Genomic DNA, 11,371 nt, shown 5'->3' with positions numbered 1-11,371 from the left:
CGCCAACGGCGGGTTGTTGCCGCCCTCGAGGTGCGTTGGCACGCCCTCGAGTGTGCGATCGGGGACGCCCCACCACAGGTGGCGCCCCTCGCTGTTCTTCTGGGCGCCGACCACCGGCGCGTCGTTGGTGGACGCCAACCGTTGCCGCTGGCGGCGCTCAAAGTACACCGCCCAAGCCGCGTGGTTGTCGGCGGCGTACTGGGGGAGGGAGAGCTGGGCGTCGGTGAGGGAGGCGCGGACGACCTCGACCTCCTCGGCGAAGTAATTTGGCTTGGCAACGGCGTCGGGCAACGGGGGAACGGGCACTCCCCCGTCGCTGAGCCTCCACCCCGTCGGCCCGGCGCGCATGTCCGGCGGTGCCGGGATGTTCGTCTGGAACGGCTCCTGTTCGCGCAGCGAACGGCGGCCGAAGTCGTTGGCCGCCGCCTCGTCTCCGGGGAAACGTTCTGTCATGGTGACGGGCTCGAGAGAGGTAGAGAGGGAGAGGGAGGGGCTGGGCGGCGGCGCTCGGGAGAGGTAGAGGGAGGGGCTGGGCGGCGGCAAGGGGCAGGGCTGGTGTGGGCACAGGCGAGTGAAGCCACCGGCTATATAGCCGCGCCGTGCCCGTGTGGACGCGCGCGAGGGAGGGGAGGCGTCGGCTCGCCGTCCCGTGACGCGCCGCCCGTGAGGAATCAATGGCAAGGCTGACCGGCGGCAGCCTTGCAATTGATTCCCGTCGGGAACCGAGGCCGTTAGGGGAAGACGAGGCGCCGTGTCGCTGACGCGGCTGGTCCGTGGCTTTTTCGCGCCAAAACAGCTCGTCCCGGCGCCCCCGGGCGCCCCCCAGCGCGCTGGGTTCGGCATGAGTCCGCCGGCGCTGTTTTCGGCTCAGGCCGACGAAAATCGGGCTCCTGATGCGCGACTAGGTCTTTTTTCAACGCCGGCGCGAAAAAATCGTGCTGAGGAGGCCTTCCTAGGGATGCTGCTGGAGATGCTCCTACAGGTGCAGCCCGCGAGTTGTGAAAAACCAAACCCAACGGGGAAAAGAGCTACGTACGTACTACAAGAAGCATCCATCCAACGGTTTATTCCTCATCCCATGGCTGGGCGTGACGAGGAGAGCGGAGCTGAGAGAGAAGGGCAGACACTGTTGAGTCTGACGGCTGGAAAGAAAGCGAATCCGCACTTCCGCCGGGGGATGGCGCACTGGCAGCAAGGCCATTCGCTTTTTTCTCACTGATGACTATGACACTCGACGGTGGCATGCTAGCTCTAGCCGCGGTGCGTGGAAGCTAGCAGCGGAGACACTGTTGAGATCCAATCCTGCTACGGGATTGAGATGGCCGAGGACGACATCAACTAATAGACTTCACGTTTTTGTTCTCAATCAAAGAAGTTGTATTGAGGCCCATCTGCTACATTTTCAGTTTTCGTCCACGACTCCACGCGATCTGCTACATTGTTTTTTGAAAACATGAATAATCTTTGATAAGAAGAACAGCTTTCGAAATTCTGAACAAATTTTGAAAAACGAGAAGCAAAAGTTGATATTCTAAACCATTTTGGAAAATTGAAAAGTTTTGAAAACATGAACAAATTTTGAAACTCTGAACAATTTTTCTAAACGAGAACAAAAAATTTGGAACTACTAATATTTTTCAAAAAGCATCAACAAATTTGGAAATCCTTTTTTAAGAATAGTTTTTAAAACGTAGACAAACTTTGAAATTTTCAATTTTTTATAAATGAACAAGTTTTAAAATATGATAAACATATTTTTGTATTTTGTGATTTAAAAACAAAAAGACTAAAAAAGTAACATAAAAGGGCAAAAAGAAAAAAACTGATTCATGAACCTTCTAGATGGTCCCCAAATCATAAAACCCGGCATCAAACCATCTAGAAGGTTCACAAAACCGGGATGCAGAGACAATGAATAGATTAAAATGAGTTGTCCCATGTTCACTCGTATCGATTGGGTCTTTGTGAAACAATGCCTTTTTGATGCAGTAAGCGTCAAATAGGGTTTTTCCTACATCAGGGGAGTAGCGTCAACTTTTCTTTTGAGGGGTAAACCAAGCTTTATTCATCAAAGACCACATGGTGATTCCTTGCATTCTCCAAATATTCAAACTCTAGTATGAAATGTTCAACATTAAACATTAAAATTAACTAGATAATTAAACTGTAATACGATAGAACATCACAGTCCTCCTCCTCACTTCTACACTAGACCATCACGGGGAACCTGCCTTCGTACACGCAAGGTACCCGTAGAAGTCGTCGTCGTCCGAGTCGATGTCATCCCAATCTTCCCTCTGAAGTTTAGATCACTAAAGTAGTTGCAACAAATTGACCTCGGCGTTGATCTTGCGAGCATGCTCCTTGTCCCCCTTCTTTCCAAGCTCCTTGTGCTTCAAAGCGTAAAATGAAAGCTCTGTCTCCATGAGGTCCGTATTGGTAAAGGTTTCACCATTAACGCTCGCCGTTTCAGTAATAGGAAGAGGACAATTCCTATGACTAGGACGACAAGCGTTGATGATGAAAAGTGCTTATACAAATAGTGTATGTCTTTCAAATAATATTTATATACTTCTAAGAGATGCATATACTTCCTCTGTAAACTAATATAAGAGCGTTTAGATCACTAAAGTAGTTGCAACAAATTCTTCTTGGGGCTGGCCCATGCCCGGGAGCGCTTTGCCCTACTGGCAACTCGACGAGCAGATAGGCAGACCCAAGAACAATGCTCGTGTTCCTCGTTATCTTACGTGCTTGGAAGAAAAATCTATCGGCTGCCCGAAAGCAAAAACTAGCTGCTCCAGCTGCTGCTACCAGCCCCAGTTTTCTCTTTTTTTTCTATTCATCAAATTTAAAATATTATTGAAAATAAGTCGGCTATTAGATTTTAGCAGATTTTAAAAATATATTATCCAAAAATATTCATAAAATTGTTATTGATTTTTAAAAAAGTTTAAAATATTTTTAAAAATCAGGAACTTTTAAATATATTCTTAGTTATGTAAAATATTCATTATTTTTTAGAAAATCATGAAAAATGCTAAACTTTAAAAATATATAACTTATAAATAAAGTAAAAGGTAGTATTTCTTTTGAAAAAATGAATAGAAGTTGAGACCCAGATGGCTTTGTTTTTCGTTCTGAAGGAACAAATGAGTTCTCTCTGTCTCAGTTTTTTTCTTCTTTGATGAAGAAACAGAGTAGGAGCTCTGTTCCCATCCCATAGATGTGAAAAGTGCGGCTAGAGGTAATGAAGCTCTGGGTTCAGTGTTTTGTGTTTCAAAAAGTATGCTGGAAATCATGGCTGGTGGCAGTGAGGTTGGGGGTAGGCTGTAGACATGCTCTTGCATAAAGCTTAGGTTCAATCAAAACTTTGTTGAGTTTGGAAGTTTGAAAAGTCGGTCCGCCACGAAATTTCAAAAACTCGGTCGCCACTGAATGCACGAGTCCATTTTCAATTGGCACGGAGTGCACGCTCACATGCTCACCTAGTTTTGAGACTCAGCTTGGTACGATAAAACTCGCTTGCTTCCTGATGGGTGAAAAGCTTTCTCCTGGCAAACAATCCCAACACACAAACACAGTCAACAGACATTTCAACCACATATGTAGTTTACTGATCCTTATTTTCAAAAAAAAAAAAGAGTTTACTGATCCTAGAGGGGACAGAGATAGCACTTTCAGTACTTAACATCCAGACATGTTCTTCATTTGGACAGTCCTTAACCTTTGATGTACAAGATCCTAACAAGGGGATGCATATTTACGAACTATAATGGTTTTCGACATTAAGGCACACACCCTCATTTCATTCCATGAAATGTACTGTATGACACAAGGTTTAACATGCAGACTTCAGGTGGCCAATCCAACGATAACCACGAAAAACTCCTCTTACAGTAGCATGCTCCCCAGATGCGAGACGGAGCCAAGTCTCGCAATTGGCGAGACATAGCTACAATGCCAAGGTCATCTTAAGACAACCAAACAGCATAACTCAAACACTAGAATCATTAGCTCAAAACATTATACAGTAGCACACTAAACATAATCTTGTCACAGACGACGCATTAAAAACAATGACTGTTGCATTTAACTGACCAAGGCTACATATCTTGAACCGAAAAACTGACGGTCAACACGACATAACAGGAGACCTATACCAGCATCAACAAATGGTGATAACCACTTCAATAGAATCCTTCTCCTACCACCAAAAAGACACTACAGGTAACAGGTTAACAGAACAAACAACATCCTTCTTCTGACCATACATATTTACAAACACACATCTTTTTCGGCGCGGCCTAAGGCTGACCGAGGTGGCCCTAACATGCTTTGCTTTGCTGTATTTACCGGGTATATCATCTATCCAGCACCCAGCTGATTTATTATTATTCTTCTTGTCACTATCGAAGCAAGAGCAAGGCGGTCACAACCCCAGCAGCATCTCCTGATCTGGATACAATGTCTGCAAGGCGCATGCCAAAAAAGAAATCAATGCCTTGTTATACAAAATCATGCAATTTTGTCTGGGATAGCACTTTCTTGAGCTGAAGAAAAAACTAACTTTATAACAATCTCCCAAACCTTTCTCCGTATAAAGGGAATGCAATTTAGGAAAGAGATACTATCAAGAATAGACAGCACAATGAGATAAAGTGATGAAGGGATCAGAACATAGCAGAATTACCAATGTTTTTTTTTTTTGCCTATGGCCCTCTTAAGGCTTGGATAGAAATAAATGAAAGCGCTGCACTTTTGCATCATATTTTTTGGAGGTCGGCGACTTGTCAGCCACATTTCCACCGGGTGAAATCCTCCTCCTCTTTCTCAACCGAAACAAGAAATCTTCGGTGTCAAGGACATAGGAGACCTGCATATATGGCATTGTAAGATATACTATAATATCCAGGGAGAACTGAAAGCATGGAATTCCAAATTAAATAAAGATGCAGTACCTTAGAGGTCTTGCAGGATATCTTGCATTCAAGACCATTAGCAACTTTGATACCATCCATGGCCTTCAACGAATCTGAAGGCTCGCCGTCATTTGAATGTTTCCGCTTGTTCCTGGAAGAACATCGTGAGATAATGGATTAGAACAGGAGAAACGTAATCAGGAGCTTCAATCTAGTTGTGGGGCGTAGAGGTCGGGGATACCTTCCAAGGAAGACACCTTCAGGCAGCATCGTGCCTGACGAATTTGACAGATACTCGCTGAAAAGATAAGAGGCAAAATTTGGCTCAATGGATACCGCAGTCACCTCAGGCTTCTCATGACCATATTCCATCAGCTGAATAGACACCCTCATTGGACTTGAGCACTGTAATTTGGGAGAAAATTAAATTTATCATTCCAGGACAATTGATTACCAAATTTGCAGTGCAAGCAAACCAGTTCATTTGCAACAGAAACTGAACAGCTTTTTCTTTATCTATAGTTAACCATGGTACTATGCAGAGTAGAATGAGGCTTACACATTCGAATCGATACATGCTCTCATCATGGAGCAGGACACGGGCGTTTTCATGATAGACCAGATCAAAGAACCTCCCAGGGGATCTTGACTTCTCATACATATAAAGCTGGAGAAGCTTGCTGTCCATTTCATCTGTCGCTATAGCTTGAAGCTGATGCCAGGGAAGAACAAGAATGAATGTTGCAGCAGCCAACCCAGAGCGAAATAATAAAAACAGGGGACGGCTCACTCAACTTACCTGCTTCACAACTTTGTATATCAGTTTATCCAAAGTAAAGAGAACGTATGACTGGGTCCCAATAATAGCACGGCAGTCATCCTCAAATTTGGTATTATCAGAAGTGCCATCAAGCAAGTTGTAGAGTGCCTTTATGAACCTTCATTAAAATGACAGACCAATTACGGTCATATAGATGGACAGGGTATGGTATAAGCAACTGGACAATTCGAAAAAAGCAATATTACCTTGCATATAGGTCAGGGGGGTTTGTATCCTTGGAGGTTCTCCATTTCTTTTCAGCACTCGAAGAGTTTGTCTTTGCTGAAAGCAGTCGTTCGTACAGCATCTGCAATTGATAAGTTAGTTTAGCAAAGGAGAGCACACGCAAACACATAGGGTCAACAACACTTCTTGCAAAGCTCACCTGGTGCAGCCTGAACAAGATGTAAAATGAATCATTCCCATAAAATACATGTGACGATCTATCTTCCCGACCATGTAAAGATGTGGGAACATGCTTGGCCAGTGGTTTAGCCGAGTACAGAAAGCGTTCGGATGAAGGCAATGATATTCCGAGTAATGACATTCCTCCTTCAACGTCGTGGGTCTCAGTTGTCCCCTCTGCCTCACCCTCACTTTCTGCCTTCGGATCCTGATCATGATCCATATCTTCTTCCTCATCATGATCTTCGGGAGAACCGTGCTCGCCATCACCAGATTCACTTCCTGATGCATCTTCACCGGCCTCAGAAGCATTCTCACTGTCCTCGGTAGACCTTTGAGTGCTTTCCTCATCATCAGCATCGTTCTCGCCGGCTGCCTCGGCATGAGGCTCCACTTGACCAGGTCTAACCTTGAATGTTCTGCTTGTAGAACCTTCCTTTGTTTTAGATGCGCCATCTTCGAAAGGCACAAAATTGTCCTCTTCAAAATCTCCATTAGGCGATAATTCACCTTCTTCTCGTTCAACTTTCGATGTATTGTGGGACGCAGCAGCTTCATTAAATAGGCGCCCTTTGTTACCCTCGCTGGTAGCCCCACCATTTAAAGATGATCCTGACTTGCCAGTCTCTCCACCCTATTGACAAAGAAACATATGAGCATGGTGTTGAATGAATCTATGGGTAAAAAAGATTAATCTGCACTTTGCCTTTGATGAACGGATACAACTCAACACAAGCACAAACATTCCAAGCATCGCTATTAACAGAGCAGAAGACAGATAAAATGGGCGGGCAAAAAAAGGCAGCAAAAGACACCAACAAAAAGGAAAAAAAGGAAGATAGACAAGAATGGGAAAACAACCCTTATAAAAAGAAAAAGAAAAAGCATGCCAGCCCTGGCATGAGCAGCCATACGACCTCCAGCACACGAACTGGCGGTAATACTTCATTGGATGTCCTGGCGTAGTTAACAAAGGTGGGGAGTAAATTGAGCTCACAAGACGTTATATACCTCAGTAGATGGTAATACTTCATGGCCAGCCCTGGCACCGGCAGCCATACTAACTCCAGCATGTGAACTTTTAGATGCATTCACTCCTGGCAGGCAAGACAAATCATTAGAACTGGCAAAAATAGACCTAATCAAGTTACAAATTATAACAAATAAGAAAGTATCCAACTATCAGAAATGCAAACCTGGCGTGGTTTCAGAGTTTCCCTTCATATGGCTATGTTGTCCTCCTGATCTCTCGGTAGGCATGTTCTGGGTGCTTACTGCAGATACTTCATTTAGTGCAGCATTTGATGCTTCCTCATCTCTACGAGCAGTTCGATCTGCATCATGGGAACCATTTTGGGAGTCTGCTGCAACTCCTTTCGCTAACCTAGACAATCTAGCCACAGCTGATGGTGCTTGTTCCTGTTGCATGCTTTCATCACCATGGCCTTGCTGGGCAGCAACTCCATCAGGAGAAGCATTGCTTTCCCCCACATTTGCAATACCAGATTTTGTGATGCCATTCTTGGGTTTAGTTAGATCTGCATCCACGGCGCCGTGGGATCGAGACGGAATGCCCAAAATAGGCTCCAGAAAAGTTGTCCAAATCCTCATCACTTTGTCCAGTTGGTCCGAGCCACAGACTTCTCCACACGAGTACTTCACGATCTTATAAAGATCGTCGTGGATATTTGCATCTACATACTCAAATGACATGTTGGGAACTATAGGCCGCCTATTTCCAGCAGCAATAGCAATGAGGACATTGTCTTCCTTTCTTTTCTTCTCATTAATTTCTTTAATCTCGGTCAATAGAGCTGCACAGGCAACAAAACAGAATCAAGAAAAATTAGGCAACCAGGCAAGGCTGGAACCATAAGAAAAATTTGCATGTATATATAAAAGGTTTACATACATTTTGTGCTGAGATTCTTCGAGTCTTGCTGCTTGAAATAGAAACTGCGATGATCAAGTGACTTGTGGTAATTTTTGGCATAAATGTCAGCCCAAACCTTGTTGAAATCTGATCGACACCTTGACCATTCCTCCTGCTTTTGTTTTAGCCTAGATAAGATAACTGGCAGCGCAACACTAGCATTTCTTCGAAGAACGTCCATCACATCCAGACCATGGTCACCATATAACCGTTCAATGCACCTTAGATTCAAAGCTGCAAGGCAGTGGTTAATAAGCCAAAACAACTAGTCAAGCTCCATTCAGTTCAAGTATCACCAAACAGTATCAACATATGCTGAACACAAGTGTACTTACGAGTTAAGTGCTCATCGATGCGTATTGGGCTTTCTGGTTTTACTGAGTTATCTTGCATTTTTTCTATCAACTCCTCGACGCGCTTAGTTGCTGCATTAACCGACTCCAACAGCATATCCAACTCGAACCTGGAAACATTCAGATCAATTTGTAGCCAGCATCAATAGATGATCCAACAAACAGAGCAGTTTACATGGGATAATACATACCTGTCATCTTCGCATCTAAATAAACTTTCTTCATACTGATTCTTGCGCATGTGCTTAAACGAATAGTCTTCACTCCCTGATGTCACTGACACCCAGTGATCATTAAGAACCGTGGCACCAAGATCAGTCTTGTTGCCTGCCGGAGGCATTGGGTACTGAAAACAGGATTAAACCAAATGTTAGTTAGATGAAACAAAAAATGAAAACAAATGTTATATGAAACACAGCATGAAAAAGAACAGCGGAAGCAACACTATCTTACATTTTTAGGTAGAAGCCGGTAACTTGGAGTGCATCGCTGACAATTTGAGAGATCAAGCTCTGATATTGGTTTGCATAGATACTTCTCTTTGACAATCGAGGGTTTCTGGCTAGGACCTTCCTTTGGATGCAGCCTTTCCCGTTCCTTTTCTCTTTCCTTGTCCCGGTCTCTGTTCCTATCCTCCCTCTCATGCTCCTTATCCCTTTCTTTATCCTCTGTTTTAATTAGCCTTCCAGGTTGCTCTTCAATCCAGATAATTAGTGTTAACAAGAAAATTCAAAATGATTTAGAAAAAGGGATACAACGTTTGAAGCAAATAGCACATACTTTTACTGAAGACTCCAGCCAGAAATCCATCTGCAGAGTGGGAAAAAAACAGACAGAATTAAATGAAATTCAGAAGCAGTGATGTAAATCCTGCAAGATGGTCATCAATATACACTAATTAGGTATGCAATTTACCTATATTTTCACAATGTTCCAAGAATTCATTAAATCCATCCATAAGATCTGGGTAGTGTTGTAGTATATCGCTCACCTGTAAAATCAGTGAGGACATGCATGAGTCACTTATAACTAATTAAGACCAAACAGATAAGGGAAAGATCCTTGAGCATACTTAGTGAAGCAACTGAAGCTTAAATATTGAATAAAAGCATAAGTCCAACAGAAACCCACCAAGTTCTTCAGTTCACTTCTCGTAATAATTTCCTGGCTGTAGATGTGAAGGCATTTCAAGAACTCCTGGTAAGCATCATATTCCAGCTTCTCCTTGACTTTTTCGCAGAAATGGAACTCCTGTGTGTATCCACCTAATGTTGCAAGGAAAATTTGTGGATGTAAGTAATATGCAAGTGGAAAGCACACAAAAGTTTTCTCCAGGTATAAAAACGATACTGACTGTATTCAGCCATTGTTTCTGAGTATCTAACATAGACACCAGAAGACTACACTGAAACAGAGTTATACAACAGGCTTATTCAACAAATGGTGTATCTGTAAGGGCACACATTTTAAGGTCATGCAGCATTGCACTTTAGCGATCATATGAACAGTGATGTAAAGCAACAAACTGCCATACTGGCCAGAAATATTATCTACTTACTAATTCAGAGAAACTTACTCTTTAACGCGTCCTTGTTATCATACGATGAGGCAGAGGCACTATTAATTCCATGAATCTCAGGGTGGCCTCCTTGGTGTGCCTCAGCACCTGCAAGGTTTGCGCTTGGAAAAGGTTTGCGCTTACGCTGGCCAACATCCACCTCTTTGCTGTCTTGTTCAACATCCTTCTCATCTCTATCATAATCTCTTCTATCTCTTTCTGCCTTGCGTTCCTTGTTCTTCTCCCGTTGTCTTTGGCGATCATGGTCCGCGTCAGGACGATCGACACTGGCGTCACGGTCGGTATGAGACGGAAAAGCCCTAGGCTGAGGAATGAGACATAAGATGACAGATCAGGCAACTTTATACAATAATTACCTCATGGTTGCAATATCAATGCAGAAAACATGTCTAATGTGATAAAACATATGATTAGTATCGTGTTGACCTCAGCTCAGCCCGATCACATCAACGGAAAACATTAAAATTACTTGGATTCCAATATTTAGTTAACAGACATAGAACTGGCCTATGTGAAGCAAGAACAGCAAGAACAGCACAGCTATTCTATGCAAGAACAGCCATACCCCAAAATTCTAGGAAATATTATAATTAAGATACATATCAGGCGCCTTTCGTCGCTATTTTCTGCCAGCTATTTAGCCAGTCACTAATGAAGCTTACAAAACAACCCTCATGTGATTTATACCTTTTCAATGTGACCCCTACTAGCAGGGGGCATTAGAGCTTCCCGCTTAACTAAGCCGCCTCTTGGAGCGGCCCCTGCTTGCGGAGACACCGAGGTATCAGGCAAGAAGTGCTGGAATTCTTCGAGCAAGTCTTTGTGGTCGCTGAACAGCACAGCAACCTGCCAAAAAAAAACGTGTTAAACTCTAGACTGTAATGAAAGAAGAGTAATGAGTTAAAATGAAATACACCAAAAAGGAAATGAAATGGGCACCTCATGGTAAACATCTTGGATGGACTTGTTATCCTTGCGGTACATGTTGAGGATGTCCAGGAAAGACTTGTAGACATGCTCGTCGCGCTGGAACCGACTCTGTTGTACAAGGGGAGGCCGTCACGTGACGGATCGGTGCATACATACATCGCAGCTTCACATGATGACGGTTGAGCCTATGTGTTTTATACCTTAATCTTGTTCACGAAGTTGATAGCCTCCGCGAAATCCACAGGCTTCTTCTCATCCTGCTGCAGCCTGATTGCAAAGCCCTTGGGCAAGAAGGTGTTGAATCCCAGGATCAGCTCGGGGTACCCGTTGAAGAGGGTCTTCACGCGGATAATCACCCCGTTGGTGTCGATCCTGCGGCCGAAAATCAGAGCATTTCAGACAACTAGAAACATCGGTATGCCGACCCAG

At 43.8% G+C, this 11,371-nt stretch overlaps 1 protein-coding gene across 1 annotated transcript in view; it reads right to left on the bottom strand.

The window, feature by feature from the left end:
- Nucleotides 1–3,997: 3,997 nt before the first annotated feature.
- LOC119266586 (paired amphipathic helix protein Sin3-like 3) overlaps nt 3,998–11,371 on the bottom strand; it is an 8,667-nt gene continuing 1,293 nt past the window's right edge. The window contains exons 3-23 of the mRNA XM_037547820.1: nt 11,143–11,314; nt 10,952–11,050; nt 10,700–10,858; nt 10,010–10,316; nt 9,565–9,698; nt 9,349–9,424; nt 9,214–9,243; nt 8,887–9,128; nt 8,625–8,779; nt 8,416–8,543; nt 8,060–8,314; nt 7,344–7,961; nt 7,159–7,244; nt 6,128–6,781; nt 5,949–6,049; nt 5,722–5,860; nt 5,482–5,634; nt 5,164–5,327; nt 4,962–5,073; nt 4,694–4,876; nt 3,998–4,471 (exon numbers count right to left, since the gene is read on the bottom strand). Of these exons, the coding sequence (XP_037403717.1) occupies nt 4,724–4,876; nt 4,962–5,073; nt 5,164–5,327; nt 5,482–5,634; nt 5,722–5,860; nt 5,949–6,049; nt 6,128–6,781; nt 7,159–7,244; nt 7,344–7,961; nt 8,060–8,314; nt 8,416–8,543; nt 8,625–8,779; nt 8,887–9,128; nt 9,214–9,243; nt 9,349–9,424; nt 9,565–9,698; nt 10,010–10,316; nt 10,700–10,858; nt 10,952–11,050; nt 11,143–11,314 (3,937 nt within the window). The 3' untranslated portion in view covers nt 3,998–4,471; nt 4,694–4,723. The remainder of the gene's footprint in view (nt 4,472–4,693; nt 4,877–4,961; nt 5,074–5,163; nt 5,328–5,481; nt 5,635–5,721; nt 5,861–5,948; nt 6,050–6,127; nt 6,782–7,158; nt 7,245–7,343; nt 7,962–8,059; nt 8,315–8,415; nt 8,544–8,624; nt 8,780–8,886; nt 9,129–9,213; nt 9,244–9,348; nt 9,425–9,564; nt 9,699–10,009; nt 10,317–10,699; nt 10,859–10,951; nt 11,051–11,142; nt 11,315–11,371) is intronic.

Source organism: Triticum dicoccoides, chromosome 3A (genome assembly GCF_002162155.2).
Source record: "Triticum dicoccoides isolate Atlit2015 ecotype Zavitan chromosome 3A, WEW_v2.0, whole genome shotgun sequence".
Classification (NCBI taxonomy): domain Eukaryota; kingdom Viridiplantae; phylum Streptophyta; class Magnoliopsida; order Poales; family Poaceae; genus Triticum; species Triticum dicoccoides.
This window is presented reverse-complemented; position numbering and strand designations above follow the sequence as displayed.